General features: G+C 47.6%; 1 protein-coding gene across 3 annotated transcripts in view; it reads right to left on the minus strand.

Moving 5' to 3' along the window:
• Positions 1 to 2,533: 2,533 nt before the first annotated feature.
• Positions 2,534 to 26,437, minus strand: part of UBOX5 (U-box domain containing 5) — a 37,509-nt gene continuing 13,605 nt past the window's right edge. For 2 of the 3 annotated variants that reach the window (XM_048222193.2, XM_026503141.4), the window contains 4 exons: positions 10,394 to 10,488; positions 7,778 to 8,978; positions 5,759 to 5,920; positions 2,534 to 3,274 (listed from right to left, as the gene is read on the minus strand). In XM_048222193.2, the coding sequence (XP_048078150.1) occupies positions 3,066 to 3,274; positions 5,759 to 5,920; positions 7,778 to 8,978; positions 10,394 to 10,447 (1,626 nt within the window). In that variant the 5' untranslated portion in view covers positions 10,448 to 10,488 and the 3' untranslated portion in view covers positions 2,534 to 3,065. The remainder of the gene's footprint in view (positions 3,275 to 5,758; positions 5,921 to 7,777; positions 8,979 to 10,393; positions 10,489 to 26,437) is intronic. The other variant, XM_044385738.3, reaches the window with a different exon arrangement.

Raw genomic sequence — 26,437 nt, forward strand, 5'->3', positions numbered from 1 at the left:
ACGGCCTCTGCCACAGGCGTCTGGACACAGCACTGTGGCCCCTTCCCAGCCCAGCCAGCTCCTTTCAGCCTAGAACTGGAAGGGAAGATCTGCCGGAGCAAGCGGGCCAGAGGCTGGGTGAGTCAGTGCAGGCTGCGGAGAGGCTGGGGGCAGCAGGGGGGGGGGGGCACCTGCGAGGGAGGGGACAGCCTTGAGGCGCCCCGCCCCGCCCACAGCCCTCACAATGGCAGCCGGCCCAGGATCCCCACCCCGCAGGCAGGAGGCAAGCAGCCAAAGGAGCGGCCTGGAAGCCCGGCGGGCGGCAGCTTCCTCCAGGGGCAGGTCGCTTTGTCTGCAGACCTACTTACAGCAAGCCCCAAGGCAGAGGACTGGTTTCCTGGGGGATGGAAAAGCTCCTGGTGGCGGGGCGGTGTCGAGCTGGAGACACCCGGGAGGCTGCGCTGCGGCCCGGGGCTCGGGGCCCCAGGTGCTGCGCGGTGCTGCGGCCAGCCTGCCAGGAGACGGGGTGCTCCGTGAGCACCGAGCAGATGCTCCTGTTCTTCCTCGCCGGCTGGCTTTTCTACTTCTTCTACCTTCAGGACTTCTTCTGAGCGGCCCTCCCTCCCGCGGCCCCCGGCCGGCCCGGAGCGAGCCGGCCCTGTCCCTGAGCCGGACACAGAGCAGCCAAGGACTGAAGCCTTAGCCCCGCAGGGCGGATGGAGATTTGGGGCCCAGCCCCCTGCTCTCGGAGGGCCCAGGGCTGCGCGCTCCACACGGGCGTGGTGTGGAGTACATGACAGAGGAAAGGGGAAGACGTGTGCCCCCATGGGACCTGCGGCCCGGCGAGGGGGCGGCGGGGCCACATCAAGGCTTTGCGCTCGCTCCTGAGTCTTCTCAGAGTCAGCGGCTCTGTGCCTGGCTCGGGGGCGCTGCTGAGAAATAAACTACCCTCTGAGCCTTGCTGGCAGCTGGCGAACTCTTATTCTCATTTTCTAGGGCAGAGAATCAGCCCAGCCGTGCTTAGTGTTGTTTCTGGCAAGGGTGGTGAAAGACCACATCCTTTTGGGGACTCTTAAGAATAAGATAAAGGGGCACCTGGCTGGCTCAGTCTGTAGAGCATGTGACTCTTGATCTGGGGTCATGAGTTCGAGCCCCGTGTTGGGTGTAGAGCTTAAAAAAAAGAATAAGATAAAAACGGACGCATGTCCAGGGATGTGGGTGTGGCTCCACCCGGGCACAGGATGGAACTGTCCTCCCCAGTGGCTCCCAAGCCTGGTCTCCCCCATGGGCCATCTGGGGAGCAGGAGCCCATTTGAAATGCAGATCACCAGGCCCCTCCACAGGAGGGGAGGCAGCTCTGTGCTTATCCGCGCGCATGCCTTGTGCAGACCCCATGCTGGAAGCAGCTGCCTCTGGCTCCCTGGGGTGGGGCGGACAAGACGCCCCCCAGGGGGAAGGGCTCCTGAGTAGTGAATCTGCTCAGGAGGGCTGAGTGGGTTGCTATCCAGAGGCCACCACAGGCTGAGGATGGGAATCCCCCACCCCCAGCGCGGCTTCTGCTGCAAATGGCCGGGGGGCTTCTCTTACGAGGTTGAAAGAAGGGTAAGGCAAGAATCTGGAATGGCCCAGACCTTTCAAGCCAAAGAGCATACGGGAGCCTCACCGACTAAGAGGAAAGCCCACCAGTGCAGACCCTGATGTTTCAGGTGAGGCTGTGTCAAGGGAAGCGCCGCAGGGCAGCAGAGGGAAGGAATTTCCTTTGGGGACACACAAATCCCCTAGGAATCTCCAGCCCCACCCACAGATCTCTAAATTCCTGGGTCTGGACTAGAGTCCAAGAATCAGAGTTTTAATAAGCTCTAAGCTCCCCTCTTCCCTGCCAGCGTAAGACAATTGCCTCATTCCCTGGGGCCTCCCCGGAGCAGAGGAAGCAGCAGGCCTGTGCGAGGGGAGGGGAGCAGGCGGCTGGGATTTCGGGGCAGCTTGAGGCCCTGCGGCCTGCCCACAGGTGCCTGCCCTGAACTCTCACAACGAACTCTGCAGCACCTCCAGGCCCTCCTTCCCACGGACTCACAAGGGAGCAGGGAAGAGTCCAGCGCGCTTTCTCACGGCCATTCTTCCAGAGACTAGAAACTTTCCCACGCAGTAAACAGTCGTAGGAATACACACTTTCCCCTGGGACTCCACAAAACTAAATCTGAATGAGAAGAACACAGCCTACTTCTTTCAGTACTCTTCCTGACAGGGGCCCGGGCAGGAAAGCTCCTTGGGCCTCAGAGGGCAGAGCAGCCATCTCGGCCCAACATCGCCCGGTGGGTGCCGGCCCGAGTCTCCCCACTTGCGCCCGCAGCCCCGTGCAAACCCTCCCACATCAGATGCAGCCCGAAACGTGACTTCTCAACCCTTCAGGCCACTGACCTGAATTGCAGCCTGACAGGATAGCCGCAACGGCTCGAGGCTGCCCTGTGACAGCCCCACTTTGTGTGGGTGCCCGTGGGGGACGGACGTATGACGACAGACAGGCACTTTGTCAGGAGGAAGCCCACAGCGGACAGACGTCAACCATCGCTTTATTAAGGCTCGGAGTGGTCTGCCAGTCGGGGGCTGAGTCATTCACTCCAGACCCCCCGCCACGGAGCACTCCTGGGTGACACCGAAGGCGGAGGCTGTCTTTGAGATCCCAAACCATGGTCCATTGTGCTCCACTCACATCCACCCTGCAGGACTGGGGTGTGTGTGCCGACAACGTGGGAGGGGTGCCCAACAGGGTGGGGCCGGCTCTCACAGGCCCTGGGCTCTGGCGGGGGAGGGGGTGGCAGGGAGGCACAGGAGGGCAGGGATATGTCCCCCGTCCCTCCCAGCCCCAGCTATGGCTTTGTTATCCTATTGCCACTTGAGCAGGAGTGGAGCGCCCCCTCCCACCCGTGCTCCGGCCCGTGTGCTACACTGTGGAAGGAGATAAAGGGAAAGCCCCTGGGAAGAAAGGGCCCTGCTGTGCTTGGGACCTGGCCAGACCTCAGGGGATCTTGACCCCCACTCCCTCAGCTACTCCCCTCGACGCATCTTCTCCGGCTGAGGCTGGTGCCTCAGAAGTGGACCCGCAGCACATCCTGGCTGGCAAACGGCCGCTGGCAGGCCGTGCAGGCCACGGGCAGGGAGCGCTGCTTCTCACCCAGGCAGGGCCGGCACAGGAGATGGCCACAGGGAAGCTGGTACACGGGCTCCTTTTTGAAGTAGGGAGAAAACACTCTTTTGCAGGAGGCGCACTCGGGGCCCGGGGCGCTCCCAGGCTGCTCTGGTAAATTAGGGAGGAAAATAGGCCAAGGTTAGGGAAAGCCAGCCCCTGGTTCAGGCTCCGTCCTGATGGCTGGGCATATGCCTGGAATGGGACAAGAAGCTTGTCCACCCTCCAAACCCCTGTGGCAGCGTGCCTTTATCCCTCCCGAGGCCACTTCTGGTTGATCTGGGAGGACAGGGTGTTGGGGAGCCTGGGAACCTGGGAGGCCTCCCCTCAATTATTAAATCTTCGTGCTGCAACGAGTGCTCAAGAAAAGCTGGCTTCTGAGGGCAGGCGGGCCACACCGAGCCCACCCTCATGGTCTCCAAGCAGGATTTACTTTCCACGGGGACAGGCTGTCAAGGTCCGAGTGGGACACAAACTCATCCTGACAACAAAACTACAAGGCGAGATGCCACAAAACTACAAGGCAAGATGCCACAAGACAAGGAAAAAGCACAGAGGGGTCAGGTGCAGCAGGGCCGGGCAGGTCAGCAGAGGAAGGAGGGCACCAGAGGGACAGGGCTGAGGTCTGTTTGCAGCGGACCTGCCCACCAAGCCCAGCACCTGCTTCTCTTCAGCCCAGCCCCACCCCCCCAGCCCCACCCCTGAGCTGTCAATCCCCTTCCTGTGCTGCAGCTTCTCTCTTCCCTGCTTCCCGCAGGTCCTCCCTGAATGAGGGCCACAGGGGCCGAGTCCTGCTACCACCTCCCCAAGCTGTACCCGCGTGCTTCCTTCTCTTGTGGCCCTAGCCTCAGCAGACTGTTCTTCCCCAGTCCACACCCCTCTGGAGAGGGCAAGGCTGGCGTCTTGGGGGAAGAAAAGGGACCAGCCATGCAGAAAGAAAAGGACAGCAAGTACAAAGAATGGTCCAGAACCAAACCAAACCAAACCAAGAGAATAGCTGGTCCATCACAGAAAGACAGGACCCAGAGGTGTGACCTAGGAGACTGGCTTCGGGCGAGACTGCAAGGGGGCAGGGGGCGGGCTGGGGCGCGCAGGACTTCACAGGCAGCAGGAGTTTAGATGTTATTTCAAGCTCAACCAGATGCCCTGAGAGGCGTCTAGAAGGGCAGTGCCACGAGCTGGTTGATAGCAGAAGACCACCCTTCTGGCCCCTGTGAGCGGCAGGCAAGGGTGGCTGCCGGGGAGCCACAGGGCTGCTGCAGGAGTCGGGGCCACAGCACAGGAGCTGGGCCCGGGGCCAGCAGAGAACAGGGCTCTGAGGCCCAGTTGGAGGAGTACTGACAGGACTTGAGGATGCGTGGATATCAGGAATGTTGAAGGAAACCAAGGATGATGTCCACGTTGTAGGCCTGACCAAGGGGTAGAAGACGCTGCTCTTTATCCACAATGGGGTTATGGGAGGTGGAGGGAAACCTCTGGCGGGTGTCTGCAGTTCTGAGTTAGAATTTCACTCAAGAAATATCCCTGAGTTTCCCACGTGGAGGTGCCAGGCAGCTGTCAGGGAGACTGGGGTCTGAGCTCCAAGGAGAGGAAAGAGCTACAGGCGAGCATGGGCAGTCACTGGCCGGTGGGCTCTTGCCAGGATGACAGGACAGAGAAGAGGGTCCAGGACCAGAGTCTGGAAGAAACGGAGGAGTCAGCAGTGGAAAGCGCAAAGGCATGGTGAAAACAGGGAGAAAAAGAGTGTACCATCTGGAAGGCCAAGAGAGAAGGCGTTTCGGGAAGGCGGTGTTGGCTAGCCGCATCAGACACTGCTGAGAGGGTTAGCGACCACTGCGTCTGGAGTCCACGGAAACCACTGGTCACCTGGACAGGAAGGTTCTGGGGGCTGGCCAGGGTGGAAACATAATCAGAGAGACAGGGGGATGCGGATGAGAAGCAGAAGAGGTAAGATGGCCCAGGATCCAGACAAGAGAATGGCTTGGCTCTGGATGGGCGACAGGAACCAAGCGTCGCCTTATCATGAGCTCCCTCAGCCTTCGTCTTGTAAAAACTGTCCCAGCATTCCAGCAGGTTCTCTCACTTTGTATCCTAGTTGATTCGATCATCTAATGGGGTCCCAGATTCAGGGTAGGCAAAAACTGGCTCAGTGAGCTGCCCCAGTTCTTTGCTGAAACACCAGGGACAAAGTTGACAGGAAGGCACGAAGAGGACAACCCCAAGCTCCCTCCACAGTTATGTAAAATAAACTACCCAGATGTCAGATGGGAGACACACTAGATACGAAAACTAAACAAAGAAGGAGAAACAAACAAAAGTCCTCAGGACAGAACAATTACTATTAGATCTTACCCGAAACACCACAGAGCTGCCAAGCCCTAAGTCCACAGAATTACTAAAACTTAACTAAAGAAAGCCTTTCTTGTGAAGAGTTACACTTCACAGGAGCCCCTCAACTCCCCCTGGAAAAGGAAAGAGAATGGGGTCTCCCCGAGGCCCGGGGCTGAGACCGGGCATGGTGGTCGGCAGAGCCCCGGAGGTGAGGCCCAGCCTCCTGTTCCGGGGCTCCCAGGAGACAGATGGGGCCTTGGTTACCCGAGCCGGCGCCTGGCCTCCAGGAGGTGCTGCTTTCTCTCGTGCCCAGGTGCTGGAGCTGCCCCCTGGTCAGCCGAGCCGTGAAGGAGGGCATGGAGCCAAGGGTCGACGTCAAGGCAACTTCCAAGCTTTGTGACAGCTTCTGCTCATGGGACACTGGACCTGACAAGAGACGCACAGACCACAATATCCAGAAAGAGGTTCAGCAAAAGAGAAGAGCAAGCCGTAAGTCCTCGGAGGACTACAGAACAGCACTTCCAGCTGGAATGGACACGAATGTAAAGAACCCCCTCCCTAATGTCCGCTGGAGGACTGTGATGACGGAATACCAGCAGTTAAAGCCCTGGGGACCCACCCCACCCGGCTTTCAGGGTTCCTGGGCTCTACTCTAGCTGTCCTCCTCCAGGAAAAACTGCTGGGCAGGCCCACACCACCTGGTGGCTCCCCTGCGGAACTGCACCCTACTTTCTGTGCCCCTGCTCCCTGTCCACTCCCTCACTAGCAGCCTTTCCTAGTCTCCTCCTTTCCGGGGCCCCTGCCACTCCGCAGGGCCACTGGCCTGCACCTCTGGGCACTTGTGTCCTCTCCCTCCTGCTGAGTAAAGCAAGTGGTCATTACCAAGTGGAATAACAAAGACCTCACTCTGCTCACTCCATGATCTAAGGAACCTTCTCGGTGTGGTCACAGAAAGCCAAGCAGTGGGCTGAGTTGTGAAGGCAATGGGGGAGGGGGACAGCTGCCCAAGAAAGAACCCAGAGACCTGCCTGGTAGCAGGGTTCACAAAACTGCCTTAAAGTAGGGAATAGAACACTTTGCCTACAGTTTGTACGACGTGCTTAGGGCCTTGAAGCACAGGTCAGCACGGTCCTATGTCACCAACAAATCTGTCGAGGCCAACACTACCAGAGACCTCAGAGACATCAGGGTCTAAGGACCTCACATGCTTCCAGGAGTTTCTGAGGATCATGTTAACTAAAACTTAGACTCAAAACCAGGTAACCTTTAAGCACACTATTTGCCTAGGGTTTTTGCAGTAAGAGAGAAAATTAGAAGAATGATAAAATCTGAACAGACTAATTTTCATAAGGAAAATAAAAGTGTCAAACAGCTACCTCAAAAAGTACCCGGCACGGACAGTCACGGGCAAATTCTACCAAATACGTAAAGGAGTAAATGATCCTAATACTATTATATTGTTCTGAAGTGTAGGAAAGGAGAATTTCTTAATTCTTCTTATGGAGCAAATAAATCTTTGCTAACAAAACATGACCACAGATGGCATGTGCCCATGCATACATCCACACATACACGACAGTCCACATTATTTATCCAAAATAAAACACTAGCAAACAGAACCAAGCTGAACATTAAAAGAAGCATGACCAAATGGAGTTTCTTCCAGGAATGTAATACTGTCTCAACATTTAGAAGCCTATTAATGTATTTTTTCACACTGAAAGATCTCAGGATGAAAAATCGAAGCATCATCTCCACTGACACTGAAACGGCATAGGACAAAATTCAACCACCAATCTTAGCTAAAAACGTTGAATAAAAACAAACAAATAAAAAAACCACCACTGAACGAAACAGAAATCAATGGTGCGGGAGAGTGTCTGAAATGGTTCCCAATGAGCAACCCCTCCAGATACTCCTGCCCTGGGTACCTGGGTACCCCCCCCCTTGAGTGTGGGCTGGACTTAGTGACTCGCTCCTAACAGAATATGGCACACATGATAGGGTTTTACCTCCACGACTGGGTTGTACAAGACTGTGACTTCCATCTTGTTTGCACACACCACAACTGTGGCCGTGGCAGACCCCAAAGCAGGTGACCCCTCCAAACCACACCTGGACTCTTGACCAGAGAAGCCATGAGATCATGCATGTGTGGTGCTTTACGCTAGTAAACGTGGGGGTCATTTATGGGGGCAAAGCATAAAGCACAGGGCAACAGTGCCAAGTGTCACCTGGGGAGCGCAGGGATGACCGCGGACACGGACGTAGGACACCAAGTACCTGTTGAGCAGTCCATGTGTGTCAGCCCCAGCTCGCTGGCAGCTTTCATTTTCTTAGCGGTGTGCTCTGAGGTAGTGGGTGAGACCAGAAGGCTTGTGGCAGAGAAACAGGAAGCGTCGACACCGAGGCTACCATGTGGCGCGTGTTCAGCCTGCTCCATCTTCCTTTTCCGAGAGGGCAGAGCAATGGAAGAGGGTGTCACTGCCAACGCAGTCTGTGCTCTCCCAAGCAGATGGCAGCCAGGAATGGAGTGCTGGAGCAGGAAATGGTCGATCCGGGCCTTCAGGGAGGGGTGAGGCAGGGGCTGGGAGTGCGGAGTAAAGGCTACCCCCGTGAAAGGGTCGCTGGGCACTCGGCCCCACGCAGCTTCGCTGCGGTTACACTTCTCCAGTGTGCTCTGGTCGATGACCTTGCCCGAGGGCAGCAGCATGGGGCAAGGCATGATCTCCAGGGTGATGGGATCCAGGAACTCCTCGGGCACATCCCGAATAACCTCAGCGAGCTCCTGCAGGCTGGAGGGGGCCTGCTGGCCCTCAGACAGGCCTCCGGGATCGCAGTCACTCTCCATGGGCAAGGCTGGGGCCTGCAGAGCCGAGTCCTGAGGGAGGCTCTCGGAGGCGAGCAGCAAGACACTGTCTATGACCTCCTGAGAGCAGGTTTTAGCTGGCTGACCCCACACTTCCAGCCGTTTGATGCAAGGGATACCGCTGCCTGTCACGTGGGTGATACAGATCTTGAGATGGGCCACGTGGCTAAGAGAAAGAGCCCCTTTATTCCAGAGCTCCTGTGCCACAACAGCGGGAGAGGGGAGTGTGGCTTCCATCGGGCCGAAAGGTGGCCTGGCCTTGAAGCCCCTGTGGCTAAACACCACTTGGCTCTGGTTTTTCAGCAAGACTTTGCCTACCAAGGTGAATGCCTCCTTGTCCGGGATGGATGGCTCTCCTGGGCCCGGGGTCCGGCCCTCGGGGGCATTCCAAGATGCTCTGCTGGATAAGGCGGACGTGTACATCTCCAGGCCCGTGACACTCGGGCCTCCCCCAGCTGTGAGGTCTATGTTAATCCTACAGATTTCCACACCGAAGGGAAAGGAAACTGTCACATACACTGGTGGCTTAATGAAATACTCTGTCCTAAAACCATGGCTTCTCTTTGTGAGGTCTTCAGAGATGAGATTTTCTACTTCATAACCATCAGCTGATATCTAGAGTTAATGACAAATACGAGATGTATTCATTTGATGCGATCCAAAGACAATGAGTTTTCAAGCACTTGCCACTTCTAAGAAAATTATTTAAAGAAAGTATTAAGTTCCTCATTTAAAACGTCCTCTATTACACCAAATTCTCATGGTTTTTTTATTTGTTCGGGTTTTTTGGGGGGCAGGGGGAGGCACGCAAGATCAGGTCAAAGGCTGAGGGTAACTTGTTCCCAAGTACTGCCCATCCTTAAAAACTACGAGCAACAAAACTCCGATCAACCCAACCAAAAATCCCTTCAAAATAATGTCTCTGAGAGAAAAGGGCTGATGAAACCATAGAGATTTAGGGAAAAACAAAGATGTTCGTTAAAGTTCTTAATTTTGTATTGGACTCTACCGAGTGTAACAGTTTCCCTAGCAAGGCACAATGAACAATCTTCTTGTAAATCTACAATTGTTGGAACTTGGTTAAAAAAAAAAAAGTGTGTTCAGAAACAAGGACCACAAGACTACGGGAAATCTAGAACACTGAATATGCTACAGGGTGGGAGTGTAACTTTTTTCCCTCTTAAATTTCTAGTATTTGTTATAACTGGTAGAGATTTTAAGACACAGGTACCCCCCACACCTGAAAGTTCACATCACAGCACTCTGCTTTGATGAAAGACCTATATTAGTACCTGCTTTTGCTAACCAAAAGAAATCCAGAGAGAGTTTCTGCTTTTAGGGAAAAAGTCATTATCACACTGACATAGGTCTTTTGTAAAAGCAAAGTGGCCTAAGGTGAACTTTTGGAAGGCAGGGGATAGATACTCTTCATTTTACACCATTTCAGCTTATGAAAGATTTCATAGGAATGTTCTTTTCAGATGGTGGGGAAAGAACTTGTGTCTCTGTTGGAAGAAATCAGTTTCACAATCTGGGAACCTGAAATAGCACGCTGTGTGCGAAAGGTCCAAATTAGGGGACGGTTCAGATTTCCCCTTGCAGTTTCCTTACTCCTTGCTCCGAGCTGCGGAAAGATGACCTCTTTTGCACGAAAGGGGAAACAGCTTAATTCAAATATAAAGAAGGAATCCACATAACAAATACAAGCCATTATTTCGAGCGTGAGAAGTAAGCGGGATGAATGGCAGGGGAGAGACAGTAGCTCTACCTAGGACTTGGAGCAGAGTTAAATTTTATCATCAGAGGGAAGAGCACAATGAAAATGAGCCACAGCTCACCTTCTATCAGTGCTGTGTGATTCTAGAAGTGCGGTCTGACCCATGCTTACCTAAGTGTCACCTGGTGGGATCTAAAACAGAGAAGGTGAAAGCACATGACGCCCAAATGAAGTCCACATACACAAGGCAGAAATGGGAAAACCATGAAAAGTAGCCATCGTATATTTATGTACATATACTTGTTTTGTTTACCTTGTTGCAATAAATTCTTGGTCTGAACTGTGGGAGGCAAAGATTGATGACCATCTTTGTGGCTGAAAGGGTAGCTTTCAAGCATCAGAAATAGCCTTCAATAAAAAACAAAACTTGGTATTAGACAAGTTAAAGTTCAATTCCAAACTTTTAGGAGTTGATTCCTAAGGGAAGAGAATCAAAAGGGTTAACAAAGTCTCCCACGCACGCGATCACGGTCTCAGCGTATGGTACATGTGACGCCGGGGAAGAGTGAGTCAGCGAAAAATTGCAGAGGAGCCTTTTTTTTTTTTTTTTTAAGTTTTATTTATTTACATAATCTCTGCCCCGAACCTGGGGCTCGAACTCACAGCCCCGAGATCAAGAGTCCCACGCTCCACCGACTGAGCCCGCCGGGCGCCCCAGTAGAGGCGCTGTCTCTCGCAGCCTGCGCAGGTTGGCCAAGACAGCTTGTCCTCCGGCTGACAGCTGGACCCAGTGGAGGCAGGGGCCTGTCAGCTCCGCAAGGGGCTCCCCACGGGAAAGGGAGGGACAAAAGTGGCAGGGCACAGAGAACAGAACACTCAGCAATTCCGAACAGAACAGGTCACAGAAAAGAATCAGAGTGCTAGGCATTTTTGTCATTTAACACCTGTCAATGCAACTGCATTTTCTTATTAAAACAAAAACAATTAGAAGAGTCCAGAACACCATCATTGAGAAACAGAAAATCTCAGACGTGGAAAGCACCTTAAAAGGACATCTAATCCAAACAGCAATGTAATGACCGATGTCCAGGCTGGGGAAATGGGTGAAGCTGGTCACAAGGTACCGACACGCACATACAAGTGCGGAGGAGGAAACGGACAGCATGGGGACTACGGTTAACAACACTGTATCGTATATTTGAAAACTGCTGACAGGAGACCTTAAAAGTTCTCATCACAAGGAAAAAAGCTGTAACTGTGTGAGGTAACGGATGTGAACTAAACATACTATGGTAAGCATTCTGTGTTATATACGAACACTGAAATCATTATGTGGCACATCTTAAACTTATTCAATGTGATACGTCAATTAATAGCTCAATAAAACTGGAAGAAAAACAAAGATCAATGTCCAATGGCTTTTGGTAGTACTCTTTTTTTTTTTTTTTAAAGATTTTATTTATTTATTTGACAGAGATAGAGACAGCCAGCGAGAGAGGGAACACAAGCAGGGGGAGTGGGAGAGGAAGAAGCAGGCTCATAGCAGAAGAGCCTGACGTGGGGCTCGATCCCATAACGCCGGGATCACGCCCTGAGCCGAAGGCAGACGCTTAACCGCTGTGCCACCCAGGCGCCCCTGGTAGTACTCTTTGTACAGAAGCCAGGAAGCCACTAGAATAGCCCTCTTAGCGGCAGGCCTTGCCAATGGCTCTGAACTTCTTGGGTGAGGACAGCCAGGCATTCTATGTTTTTCTGTCTGGCACACAACAAAAACCGTTCACCCAACCGGGACAGGGCCACCCTCTAGGGTCTGTATTATCATGATCAGTAAGTGCCTTCAGCTCAGGTCATGATCTCAGGGTCCTGGGATCGAGCCCCATGTCAGGCTCCCTGCTCAGCGGGGAGTTCTGCTTCTCCCTCTCCCTGTGTGATTTCTCTCACTCCCGCTTTCTCTCAAATAAAATAAAATCTTAAAAAAAAAAAAAGGGAGATGAATCTGATGATATAGAAAACCCTTAGCCTAAAGTCTCCTATTCTCTGTGAACCTGTGTTGAAACTCTTAGTACTTCACACTTTTTGAGGCATACATGCCATCTCTCTGTCAGAATATTCTAGAATCGGGCCTGGAGTCAACACAGACTAGTTTATAGAATCCTTTTTTTTTCCCAAGGGAAGACTGTGTTAACAATGTCTCCAGCTTCTGACACTTTTCTCGTTCTCTACAACAACTCAAAAATGAGTGTATGAGGAATTGCACTGCACATATTCTCAGGGCCCTTATATGTACCCCCTCCTGGCCAGGAAACCAGGGCACATTCAGAGTAGCACTGCCTTCAATTCCCCTGCCCAATCAGGGCAGTGGCTTCCTGTTAAGTGTTTTGGTTTTGTTTTCAATGTATAATTAAGCCACTGACTTTAACTGAATATAGAAATAGTAAAATGAATATAAAGCCCAGACCAAGGAAACAACACTTCTGGAAAAGCAAGCCTAAAATGCCAAAGGAAAACAGATGACAGTGACACAGATGGTGACGTAATAGACGTGCAAGTGCAGAGCTGGGCTGGCCCTGAGCGAACGGCAAGGTCAGCCACTGCTGGGGGCCATCCTCTCCTCCAGCTTTGTCCTGATGGGACAGGGCTTTGGGAAGAACAAGCCAAGAGACAGAAACTGCGTTATTACATCAAAACACTGAGCAGTGCTTGAGATGAGTCAGATAAAGGGCCGCTAGTCTGCAATCACCTCTACCCCACCATCCACTTCTTACGCCCTTTCTCTCTGTGACTTTGAGGGACAAAAACAAACCGACAGAGAACACTGTCAGCTCCTTGAAGTGTTGACCTGATTTCCCAGTGGGAGGCACTGATTTCCCTAACCTTTACCTTCTTCCTATTTCCTTGTTATCTTCTTGGGACACTTCACACTGTGGGCTTCTAACTTTCATGTACTCTACATATCATGAAATTCATTTCTCTGAAAACTTAAAATGCCAGGACCAGAACAAGTTGGGTGGGGTCCTCTGGAAGCCATGATGAAGGGCCTACCTGTGAGTATGAAGCCAAATGGAAAAGTCTTCAAAATTATCTGAGGACCCAACTCAATTATAAATGGCAGTATGAAATGAAGTTGCCCAGAAGTGACCACCCTCAGGACTACCCTGCCCTTTGCCTTTAACCCTGGCTCAGCTCTCGCCCGATACCTGCTCCTGTGGTTGGACAGGAGAGGTGACCAGGATGAGGGCAAGCCAAAGGGCTTCCAAACCTCAGCTACCTCGTCACTTTATAAATCCCACTTCAGACACCCGAGAGGGGAGACTCTGACTGTCCCTCCAATCAGCAGGACAATTGACACGGTTTTACCTGCACGGCGTCTCAGCCAACACAGACAAGTCCTAGCGAGTCATGAGACAACGACCCTCTAGTAGCAAAACACGACTCCGGCCAGAAAGGCACATCCGTAATATGGCCTAGAGGAGGCCGCCAGGGATTTTACTCGGTTTGAATCTTACTCACTGGTTAGTAAGTGGGTACTAGCAAGTGGATATTAGTAAGTGGACAGTAATAAGTTAGTACGTGGATACTAATGTCCTTACATTGCAGACGAAGACACTAGGGCTTGAGGTGAAGCCAGCTTCTAAACCTTCCAAGCCACTCTGGTTACTATCTACTTGGACACCATTTACCTTGAAGGATTTCCCAGGAACTTTTTTTTAAAGATTTATTTATTTGAGACAGAGCATGCGTGCATGCAAGTGGAGGGAGGGGAAGAGGGAGAGCATCTTCAAGCAGACTCTCCACTGAGCGTGGACCACCCCCAAGCATGGAGTCCGACATGGGGCTCGATCCAATGACCCATGAAGTCATGACCTGAGCCAAAACCAAGAGTCAGATGCTTAACCGACTGAGCCACCCAGGAGCCCCTTACCAGGAACTTACATGGACACTTTACAACTCTTTTCCCCCCTTACTTAGGTCAGGCTTTTGTCCATTCATTTTTTAAAAATCAATTCTCCCAATCCTAAATTAACGTGGCTATTCTCTACAATGTAGAAATTTGGAAACCTTGACCTTGACTGCCCCTTCCATGTATTGGATCAAGCCTCAAGTTGTCTAGGAAAATCTTTAGATAAGCTAGCTCTCTATTCAAGCATCTTACCTCATGAGGCTTCTCAACCTTCATAAGGGGCTGTTAATACCATTAGCCAAATATTAAAGCGTATGGACCAACATTTGACCAGACACAGTTTACTTGTCCTCCACAGCACTGACCAAAATCTAACTTGAGAGAATATTTGTGGAGACTGTTCAGTCCATCCACATTCGATTCTTTGTAATGTGAGCCTAAGTGGCACCTCTTGTTTCCTGCCTGCCCCCCCCCCCCGCCCGCCCCACGCGGCTGCTGCATTCATAGCCCAGGCCACCACGTGACAGGCTGCCCAGCAGTGAGGATCCTCAGTTGTAGCAAAGAGAAACGTAACACGCTGACAAAAATTTAGTGGCCCATCTGTGAAATTCACAGGACACCAGAGGAGCACGACACATCAGCTGGGAATCATAACTGTAGTCTCTATAATGTGTCCTCCCCCTGAGCTGCTCCTCAGGGCTGTGTACCCGACCATCCTCATGTTCAAATCCCACACGTAACCATCACCGCGCTCCTGGCCCCACCGCAAACAGCTTTACCGACTAGTCACTTTTTGGGTGGCCCATGAGCAAGGAAGTGCGTTAAAAACACCTCTGTGAGGCTGGCTCTGTTTTGTTAGGTTGTCAAGACGACATTCTTTACTCAGCAAGGTATCCTCTCTTTGAAACCCATGAGAAAATCCCCTTTGGTCTCGGCACTAGGAAAAGTGGTTTCTTCCGATCAACTCTATATTTTATGGTATGAGTATGAATCATATAATTGATCAGGGTCCTTTCCTTATTTTGGCTGCTGGAAAGTTCAGAATAAATCTGTGGTCCATCCCTCCAGATTTCTCTTTGCCTGAATTCTTCAGTTATTTTTATGTCATAGTGTATATATATTTTGAAAGCTACCTTATAATCATTACGGAACAAGATAGAGTAAAATTAACAACAAACCATTCCCCTTTCGGTGGACATTTAGGTTGCTGGCAATTTTTACTATTACAATATTAAGATAAAAATCTTGGGGCACCTGGGTGGCTCAGTCGGTTAAGTGTCTGCCTCCAGCTCAGGTCATGATGCAGGGTCCTGCGATTGAGCCCCGCAGGGCTCCCTCCTCAGTGGGGAGTCTGCTTCTCCCTCTCCCTCTGCACCCCCTCCCCGCTCATGCTTTCTCACTTGCTCTCTCTCAAATAAATAAATAAATAAAATCTTAAGGGAAAAAAAAAAGATAAAAATCTTAAGTCAATTTTTTTTTTAAGTTGGGTGCTATTCTTTTTTTTCCTTTTTTTTTTTTTAAGATTTTATTTATTTGACAGAGACAGTGAGAGAAGGAACACAAGCAAGGGGAGTGGGAGAGGGAGAAGCAGGCTTCCCGCTGAGCAGGGAGCCCCGATGCAAGGCTTGATCCCAGGACCCTGGGATCATAACCTGAGCCGAAGGCAGACGCTTAACGACTGAGCCACCCAGGCGCCCCTTAAGTCAATTTTTGTCTTAGTACAATTTTGACTTTTTTCTTAAGGGGTCCTACATGTTTTGTGTTAAGGTGGTTGTTTATTAAAAGGATCATTTTATCTCATTAATTATTCTAACCAGTTGTGCTATACAGAGGAAGCTTTTTCACTTGGGTATCTATCATATGTTCAGCTGTCTTATTAAACCAATTGATTTTAACAGATTTTCAGTTGTGTTTTTTGGGGGGGTTCTACAATTGCAATAATAATGAGAGCCTCTTTCTCAAAACGGTAACCCTTTTGTCTCTCATCTTCGTTAGCTAGAACTTCCAGAATTATATGAAATAATAATAGTTACCAAGCTTGTTTTGTTCCTTTAGAAAATGCTTCTAGTGTATCATCTTTGAAATAATGCTGATTGAAATATTCTTTTTATGTTAATAAAGCATTCTAATTTTCAGAGTTTTCTGAAAATCAGGGATAAGCTTTGAATTCTGATTTCCTCTATATATTGAGTTTTATTATTCTTCTTATCTGACAGACTAATGAGAGATAGCACATTTTCTAATTTTAAACCATCCTTTTATTCTTAGGATAGGCTCTATTTGGTTGTGGCAGATTGTTCTTTAAATGTTTTTCAAATTCTACGGAATTTGATTGCTCGAGCAATATCTAATTTTGGACAAGATATTATTGCACATTCATATAACATTTATAAGCCCTGTGCTAGACACTGGAATACAGAGATGAAAATGAAATGGTCAAGTGGCGAAACTATATCTGTATGATACAGTGTAATGGTAGATACGTGACATCAGCCATTTTCAAAATCCACAGAACCATACAACACAGTGATCCTTAATTTACATGAACTTCAGTTAATAATAATTTATCGATATTGGCTCACCAACTGTAACAAACGTACCACACTAATGCAAGATGTTAGTGGGGGGCCTGGGTGGCTCAGTAGGTTAAGCGGCTGCCTTTCTGCTCAGGTCATGATCCCTGGGTCCTGGGATCGAGTCCCACATCGGGCTCCCTGCTTCTCCCTCTGCCTCTCTCTCTCTTTTTCTCTGTCTCTCATGAATAAATAAATAGATAAAAATCTTTTTTAAAAAAGATATTAGTAATAGAAGAAACGATATGCAAACAAGAGGAGGTATACGGGAACTCTCCATATTATCCGCTCAATTTCTCGTAAAAAAATAAAGCCTATTTTTTTTTCATTTAAAAATTTTTTTTTAAAGATTTTATTTATTTGAGAGAGAGAGAGAGCAAGCACGAGTAGGGGGAAGGGCAGAGGGAGAAGCAGACTCCGTGCTTGGGAGCAAGGAGCCCGATGTGGGGCTCAATCCCAGGACCCCAGAAACACGACCTGAGCCAAAGGCAGTTGCTTAACGAACTGAGCCCCCCAGGCATCCCTTACATCTTTTTTAACATTTTATTTTTTTTAAAGTAATCTCCATACCCAACATGGGCCTCCAACTCACAACCCCGAGATCAACAGTCACATGCTCTACCGACTAAGCCAGCAAGGCACCCCTAAAAACAATAATGCCTACTAATACTAAGAAGAATGGGGAGGGAGTGACTGAACAACTTAAACAACTGGAGATCAAACTGCAACAGATGACTGCGCCATGGAAGAAGAGTGGCAGGTCCTTTTGAAAACATCTTACAAATGACAGTATCTGTTTCTTTGGCAAATAGTGATATCCAAACACTGTAGGATTCTCTAGGACTCTGGCTGCCATCGAGGTCTTTATGTGATCTTATCACCTCTCTGGTTCCAACACCCCTGATCTTTTAAGGTCAAGTGCCTCCTGCCTTAATGCTTAATCCAGAAAAAAAAAGAATGGCTCAGCTCAACATATGAAAATCCAGACAGCCTCACCCAGGAAGATGCTCTTCAGCTCTGCCTGGGAAATGGCCATGTTACCCGAACTCTTGCAAATACTTACAGTATTTACTTGTACATTTACTCCACTAAATACTTACAAATGAGAGCCTCCTTTTCCAGTTGGCATCTAAGTACAAGAGAGACTGGGTCAGAGTATAAACTGAGGGCATGGATCATGGCTAAAGTGCTCTGCGGTCAGAGAAGGAGCTTGGAGCCAGATCATCGAGGCATTATAAGACAGCAAGAGAACACAGGTTTATAAGCAGACAGCAAGTAAATTTTCATTACAGAGATTTTTTTTCCCCTTTCTTTAAGTATTTCAGATAAAAAGATAAAGAATATAGTAAACACTCTTATACCCACCACCTAGCTTTAGCAGATATAAACATTTTGCCATGTGGCTTCTCATTTCAGTGTTAAGAACAAAACTGAAAAGATACAGGGGCACCTGGGTGGCTCCATCGTTAAGCGTCTGCCTTTGGCTCAGGGCGTGATCCCAGAGTCCTGGGAGCCTGCCTCTTCCTCTCCCACTCCCCCTGCTTGTGTTCCCTCTCTCGCTGGCTGTCTCTCTCTCTAATAAATAAATAAAATCTTAAAAAAAAACAAAAAACCTGAAAAGATACAAACAGGGGAACCTGAGTGGCTCAGTCAGTCAAGCGTCTGCCTTCGGCTCAGGTCATGATCCTGGGCTCCTGGGAACAAGTTCCGCATCGGGCTCCCTGCTTAGCAGGGAGTCTGCTTCTCTCTCTCTTCCCCACTCGTGCTCTCTCTCTCTCTCTCAAATAAATAAAATCTTAAACAACAACAACAAAAAAGATACAAACAAAACCCACCACTAACACTATTTCTTCTCCTTTTTTTTACCAAGAAGTGAACACTACCTGAAGTTGGTGTCTCTCATTCGAATCAGAATTGGTATGCGTGTATCTATAAACAATATGCAGTAGTCTTGTGTATTTTTAATGTACCTTAATGATATTATACCATGCACATCATCTCACAGCTGGCTCTTCCATTCAGCATTATTATTCTAAGGTTTTCCACGCTGAAATGTGGGCATCTAGTTTATTCATTTTAACTTCTCCATAGTATTCAATTGCAGGACTAAAAATAGTTTATTTTTCCATTGCCCTATTACGTATGTTGTTTGTAATTTTTTTTACTATAAAAAAATGCTGTAATAAATATTCTCTACAACTCTTCTTGTGAGAAAGAAAAGAAGAAAAAGAAAAGAAAAAAATAAATGAAATGGTCCTGTCCTCAAGTCTTTTTTTTTTTTTTAAGATTTTATTTATTTATGTGACAGAGAGACAGCCAGCGAGAGAGGGAACACAGCAGGCAGAGTGGGAGAGGAAGAAGCAGGCTCCCAGCGGAGGAGCCCGATGTGGGACTCGATCCCGGAACACCGGGATCCTAAGCCGAAGGCAGACGTTTAACGACTGAGCTACCCAGGCGCCCCCTGTCCTCAAGTCTTGAGGCATGATGGACCTCCTTCCAACCGTGACTATGGAATATAAAAGTTTACATACAGCTTTCTGCAAATGACATTCAGAGTAGGGAAGGATGGCCTAAGTGAATGTTTTCAATCTGTGGTTTTGAAACCAAGTTATGGGTTGAAAAAAAATATTAACTAAAAGAGAAGATAAAATATCAAAGTGCACATAATATGGACATTATTTCATGAAAATTTTTTTTTAGGATTTTATTTTAAGTAATCTCTACACCCAACGTGGGGCTTGAACTCACAACCCGAGATCGAGTCGCATGCTCCACCGACAGAACCAGCCAGGCGCCCCTATTGTATATGAAACTTATGTTTTATACAAATACATACAACAAATGATATACTAGGTCCAATATAAAATTTCTTATTGTGGCTCTTGATGAAAAAAATGGAAAAACACTGGCCAAAACTATACCTAGAGCTCAGGGAAGAATTCACAAGAGTAATGTTTGAACTGGAGACAACGAAGACGCATGCCTGACCTCATGAGCAGCTCTGAAATGGGATGGATACTACATACTAATGGTACAATGGACAATATGTACTTGACTGTAGGAGTCAGGAGGCAAGAACAGGAATAGGGGAAAGACAAGCGGACGGGGACCAGCAACAGCCAACACACAGAGATGGGGCAGTGAGGCTGGTTTAGGAAATGCTGAATGTACCATTTAGCTTCTTAGACCGGGAGGAGGCGGCAGGGCTGGGAACGCAGATACAGCAGGGGCGGGGGCTTGAATGTTCCGCCAAGGGCTTGAGACTACTTTACCTGGGGTCTGAGGTAGCGTTTTTCTCCCAAATGGCAGATCAAGAATCAAGAACTCACATTACTGAGACATAACCAGAGTTTTTTTTTTTTAATTAAGTAGAATAGAGTCAGAGTGTACCATACATGAGGACGGGCAGTATTTTGTGAAACTTTTGAAATATATAATTGAAACTATATTTCTATCTACCTATCTATTATTCTGGGTTAAGTGATCTCTGAGCCTCATGTGGGGTTCAAACTCACAGCCCCAAAATCAAGAGTTGCGTGCTCTACCAACTGAGCGAGCACCGTTCGTCTGGGTTTTGATGTAAAAGGCATTTCTTACTGAGGACTGTGATAAAAAAAAGTTTGAAAGCTACTGGTCAGAAGTCATAGAAGGCTTCTAACCAGGGAAAGAAATGACACTAATGAAAAGCCTGCCATTAACCTCCTCGATGACAAAGCAATTCTGAACCACTTAGAGGCAATTCACCCTTCAAGGGGTCCCGCTATCTTTTCTGTACTACATGCGGGGCTGTCTTTGCAAATGGCTTCCTGAAGGCATCAAAGTACACACTACGAAGGAACACACTAGCAATCTCGATTTCTCCCTGGGCATTTTCTTCCTTTAATTTTTTTTTTCTTTTTGAGGGAGGGGTATCCTTAAAGAGGAGGAAGGAGGAAAATGAACTATGTATAACATATTATATATATATATACACAAGGATTTCAAAGCTACCTTCAAGGAATTTTTTTTTTCAAGTACATTACCCACAATGTGGAGCTCAAACTCATGACCCTGAGATCAAGAGTCACATTCTCTACTGACTGAGCCAGCCAGGCGTCCTGAAAAAATCTTTTAAAGATTTTAATTAAACTTTTTATTTTACGATCACTGCAGATTCATATGCAATTGTAAGAAACAATAGAGATCCCATGTACCCTTTAACCGGTTTCCCCCAATGGTAACACCCTGCATAGCTACCGCACAGCCTGTCACCAGCAGGAAGCTGACAACGATACAATCCACGATCTTATTCAATTTCCCCAGTTCACACGTACTGGTGCACGTGTGCCTGTGGATTCAGTTCTATGCAATGTTATCTCACGTACAGATTTGTGTAATCAGTACCACAGTCAAGATAGAGAACAGTTCCATCACAAGAATCCCGGGTACTGTCCTCTAAGAAGCCTTTTATTTTATTTTAAAGATTTTATTTTTAAGTAATCTCTACACTCAATGTGGGGTTCAAACTCACAACCCTGAGATCAAGAGTCACATGCTCTACCCATGGAGCCAGCCAGGCACCCCTAAATCCAAATACTCTGTTACCACGGAGGTCTTCAAGTTCTTTACCCAGATCTAAGGCAAGAACTAGGTTCCCAAGGTCAACTGAAGAGTCCAGTGAATCCCACTACCCACACTGTAAAAAACACTTGAGGGACATGTTTATTCTTGGTGTACCTGACACTTACATGATAAATATGACTATGTAAAAACTGCAAAAGCATATATAAAATTAAAAAAACACAAAACAGCAGAAGTATTACGATCACAATCTGTTAAAAATCTGTATCTAAGGGGGTGCCTCGGTGGCTCAGTCGGTTGGGCATCTGACTCTTGATTTCGGCTCAGGTCATGATCTCAGGGTCCTGGGATCAAGCCCCACAACAGGCTCCATGCTCAGCTGGGAGTCTGCTTGAGGGTCTCTTTCCCTCTCCTTCTGCCCCTCCCCCCCACTTGCCCACACTCTCTCTCAAATAAATATAATAGACAAATCTTTAAAAAAAATCTTTATCTAGGGGGCGCCTGGGTGGCGCAGTCGTTAAGCGTCTGCCTTCGGCTCAGGACGTGATCTCGGCGTTCTAGGATTGAACCCCACATCAGGCTCTTCTGCTGGGAGCCTGCTTCTTCCTCTCCCACTCCCCCTGCTGTGTTCCCTCTCTCGCTGGCTCTCTCTCTGTCAAATAAATAAATAAAATCTTTTAAAAAAAATCTTTATCTAGGAATATGTACACACGATAGTTTGGGAGGTAATGGGGGCCATGCAGAAATTTACAATCTGCAACAGTACAGTGGTGGCCTACACTGTTTTCCCTTTTGTGTGTTTAAAGTACATGTAAGTAGTTAAACAACTGGACTGGGTTTCTGGGGTTGCAGGATGATACCAGAGAGGACTGAGGGTGTAGATACAATGCTCAGAGTGTATCTTGCAGCTGACAGTTCCTACAGGCCTGGATGGCCAGATGGAGACGGACCTTTCTCCTCTGCTTCCCTGTAAGCAGGCTGAATAAAGGGAGTGCAAGGGAAGGGCTGAGAAGGGATCCAGACGTAGGGTGATCAACCACGCAGTCTTTCCAGGACTGACGGGTTTCCCAGAATGTGGAACTTTCTGTGCTAATACCAGAAAAGTTCCAGGCAAATGGGGACAAGTTGGTCATCCTATCTGGAAGGTTTCTATCTGCACTTCCTTGGAACTTGAAGCAGCTAAGTAAACCTTTTGTGGTTGAGGACTCAGAACATAGGGGCAGGGAAGTGTGGAGGGATGATTTAGAAGAGAGTAAGGTGACCATGACACTTTCTGAACACCTGAGCGTCCATCTTCCTTTGGCCTAAAAAGAAGTTGCCACAGATGAGTTATAAAACCTGATTTTTGAGTCTCACAAAAATGTAATGGAAAGTAATTCTGGCAGATACACATATTTTAAAGACTAGGCTCAAACAGGTTACAGAAGGAAAAAAAAAAAGAAGAAAAGATTACCTGTCAAAAAAGAGAAAAGCATTTAACCTCAAAGAGTGGGTGGAATACCAATGCACTGAGCAATTTTATAAATTGGGCACTTCAGCTTTTAAAGAAGTACAATACTTCTTATAATTTCTAAATTGAGCTACTTGTCCATCCATGAAAAAAATGTGACTTGTGTTCATTCTTCTTAGAGCTGGTTAAAATGAAAAGACAGCTGTCCCAGCACATCCCACACAGTCATCCACCAGTGAGAGATGTGCAGAAGACCAGAACACAGGTGCGCACCCAGCAAAAGCTTGCAATCCCATATCCTGGAGCCCAGTCACCCTTCAATGGCTTAATATGTGCAAGGCACTCTGCTGGGCACAGCCAGACACAACTTTTACTCTTAAGAAACTCAGAGGCTCAACTCAAGGTACAGTTTCAAAACAAGGAGATGAACAAAGGGCCCTAATACCATTTACTCATCACCTTAACAGCAGGGTCAGCAAATTCTATGGGAACCCAGGTGAAGCAGCCATGTTCTTCATGCATAAACCTGACCATTGGACCTTATTCCATCTGTTCTAGCCTCTCTCTTGAATGCTCAACTCATCTCTGACTAGTGGACCCTCTCCTCAACATGTAAGTCTCTTTTGCCCTCAACAGCCCCCTCAAAAAACCTTGCCTTGGTGCTGAGTTTTTCTTAGTGTTGCCAATTTAGCAGATAAAAATAAAAACTGCCCACTTAGATCTAAAAATCAGATAAACAATGGGTTTTTTTCTTTTACTCTAAGAATGTCCTATGTACTCTTTGTGACATATGCTATAAAATTATTTATTGCACATTCAGCAAACTAAGAACAGAAAGGAATTCCCTTAACATGATAAAGGTATTCTTGAGAAACCCACAGCTAATATATTCAATGGTCAAAGACTGAAAGAATTCCCCATAAGATCAGGAACAAGAGAAGGATGCCTACTTTTACCACTTCTTTTCAATTTCATAAAAGTAGTTCTAGCCAGAGCAAGTAGGCAAGAAAAAGAAATAAAAAGGTCTCCAGAGTAGACAGAAAGAGCAAAACTACCTTTATCCATAGATTATATGATCCTACACATAGAAAACCCTAAAGAATCAACACACACACACACAAACCATTACAGCTAATAAAAGAATTAGGCAAAAATGCAGGATAAATTATTTCTAAACATTAGCAATGAGCAATTCATAAAGACGTTAAGATAAAAATTCCATTTACAGCGGCATTAAAAAGAATAAAAATACTTAGGAATAACTGTAACTGGGGAAGTGCAAGACTTGTACACCGAAAACTACAAAATGCTGCTGAAAGAAATTTAAAAAGATCTAAATAAATAAAAAGACATCTCCTGTTCACAGATTAAAGACTCAGTATTGTTGGGGCGCCTGGGTGGCTCAGTTGTTAAGTGTCTGCCTTCGGCTCGGGGCGTGATCCCAAGGTCCTGGGATCGAGCCCCACATCGGGCTCCTCATCTGGGAGCCTGCTTCTTCCTCTCCCACTCCCCCTGCTTGTGTTCCCTCTCTCGCTGGCTATCTCTCTCTGTGTCAAATAAGTAAATAAAATCTTAAAAATAAAATAAAATCAAGTTTTCTTTAAAAAAAAAGAAAAATAAATAAAAATAAAAATAAAAGAAATAAAGACTCAATATTGTTAAGATTAAAGATGCTAAGGGTGCTTGGCTGGCTCGTTGGTAGAACATGTGACTCTTGATCTCAGGGTCATGAGTTCAAGGCACACACTGGGAATGGAGCCCACTTAAAAAGAGAGAGAAGACAGATAGATGATAAGCACCGTTAGTCACTAGGGAAATACAAATCAAAACCACAATGAGATACCACTCCACACTCATTAAGATAGCTATTTTTAAACAAACACAAGGAAAGTAAGTGTAAGCAAAAACACCGAGAAAGTGGAATCCTAATACATTGCTGTTGGAAATGTTAAATGGCACAGCAACTGTGGAAGTTTAGCAGGGACTGCCTGGGTGGCTCAGTCAGTTAAGCCTCTGCCTTGGGCTTGGGTCGTAATCCCAGGGTCTTGGGATCGAGTCCCATGTCAGGCTCCCAGGGAGCCTCCTTCTCCCTAGCCTCCTTCTCCCTCTCCCTCTGCATCTCCCCCTGATTGTGCTCTCTTGCTCTCAAATAAATAAAATGTTAAAAAAAAAAAAAAAAGCTTGGCAGTTCCTCAATAAGTTAAATATAGTATTAATATACAACCCAGCAACTTCACTCGTGGGTATATACCCCAAGTACTGAACACAGGAGTTCAAACAAAAACATGCACATGAGTGTTCACAGCAGCACTATTCACAACAACGAAAAAGTGGGAAAGACGGGGTATGTCCACACAATGGACTATTATTTAGCTATATGTCATGAAGTGCTGGTACAAGCCGTAACATGGGTGAATCTTAGTAACATTATACTAAGTGTTAAGAAGCCACATACAAAAGGTTATATACTACAGAATTCTACTTTTTGGAAATATCTAGAAGAGGCAAATCCACAGGGACAGAAAGCAGATTAGTAGTTGCCAGGGTCTGGGGGGAGGGAGAAACGTGGAGTCACTGCTTAATGAGTATACGGAGTTTTCTTTTGGGGTGAAAAAAATGTTCTTGAACTAGACAGTGGTGATCGGTCGCACGACAGCATCAATGTTCTGCCACTGACTTGCACCCTTAACAAAATGGCCAATTTTATCTGTATTTTACCACAAAACATTATCCATTACTTATCTGAAATTCAAACTCAACTAGACATTCTGTATTTTATCTGGCAATCCTAGCCCCACTCTATCCTGCTCAAGGTTCCCCTTCTCTTCAAAGGTTCTTAAGGAATTGCCTTAACATTTGCAACCCAGTCCCTAACTCTCAACATTCAACAGGTGTGCAGTCTGGTTTATGCCCTGACAATCCAATTCAAACTGCTATTGTTAATGTCATCGGTGATGTCCAAATTGCCAAATTTACTGGAAATTTTTGGCTCTTGCCATAAACGCTTTCTCCCTAGCAACTGACATGGTGCAAATTCTTTTCTATTTTTTTTTTTTTTTTTAAGATTTTATTTATTTGAGAGCAAGAACACATGAGCACAAGCGGGGGGGTGGGGGGCAGAGGGAGAGGGAGAAGCAGACTCCCTGCTGAGCCGGGAACCCGATTCAGGGCTTAATCCCAAGACTCCAGGATCATGACCGGAGCCGAAAGCAGCTGATTGACCAACTGAGCCATCCAGGCACCCCAAATGCTCTCCTTTTTGCAATACTCTCCTTTCCCCTTGGCTTCTGTGCAGTGTAAGGTTAACTTGGCAGGTTTGGAGTGTTCAAGTCCTGCACAGTCTAAAAAAATCGGGCCCTTTGCCAGCTCCTTGGGGATAATCTCTAAGCCCTTGGAACATCCTTCCTGTTAAGACTGTCTGCATACACCTGAGACCTTGGCCACACCAGACAGCTTACACTACCACTGTGATTTATGGTGGGAGCCTTGGGCCACGTCAGTTGGACCTCTGAAGGGGGTGGGGCCTGAATAACTAAGGTTACCCACGTGGGCACTCCATGCCTACATGACTGACCCAATAAAAACTCTGCACAGGCTCAGGTGAGCTACCCTGATTGGCAGCATAGGTAAATGTTGGCAAATATCATTGCTGGGATGAAAATTAAGAGCTGCCCATGTGACTCCACTGAAGAGGACGACTAAAGCTTGTCCCTGGTCTTTCCTAGACTCTATACTATGTACCTCTTTCCTTTGCTGATTTTAATCTGTCTTTTCACTGTAATAAACCATAACTGTGAGTATAACAGCTTTTACGAGTTCTGTGAATCCTTCTAGTGAGGGTGGTTTGGGGACCCTTGACAAACTTGTTACCAT

Source organism: Ursus arctos, unplaced genomic scaffold (genome assembly GCF_023065955.2).
Source record: "Ursus arctos isolate Adak ecotype North America unplaced genomic scaffold, UrsArc2.0 scaffold_16, whole genome shotgun sequence".
NCBI classification, from domain to species: domain Eukaryota; kingdom Metazoa; phylum Chordata; class Mammalia; order Carnivora; family Ursidae; genus Ursus; species Ursus arctos.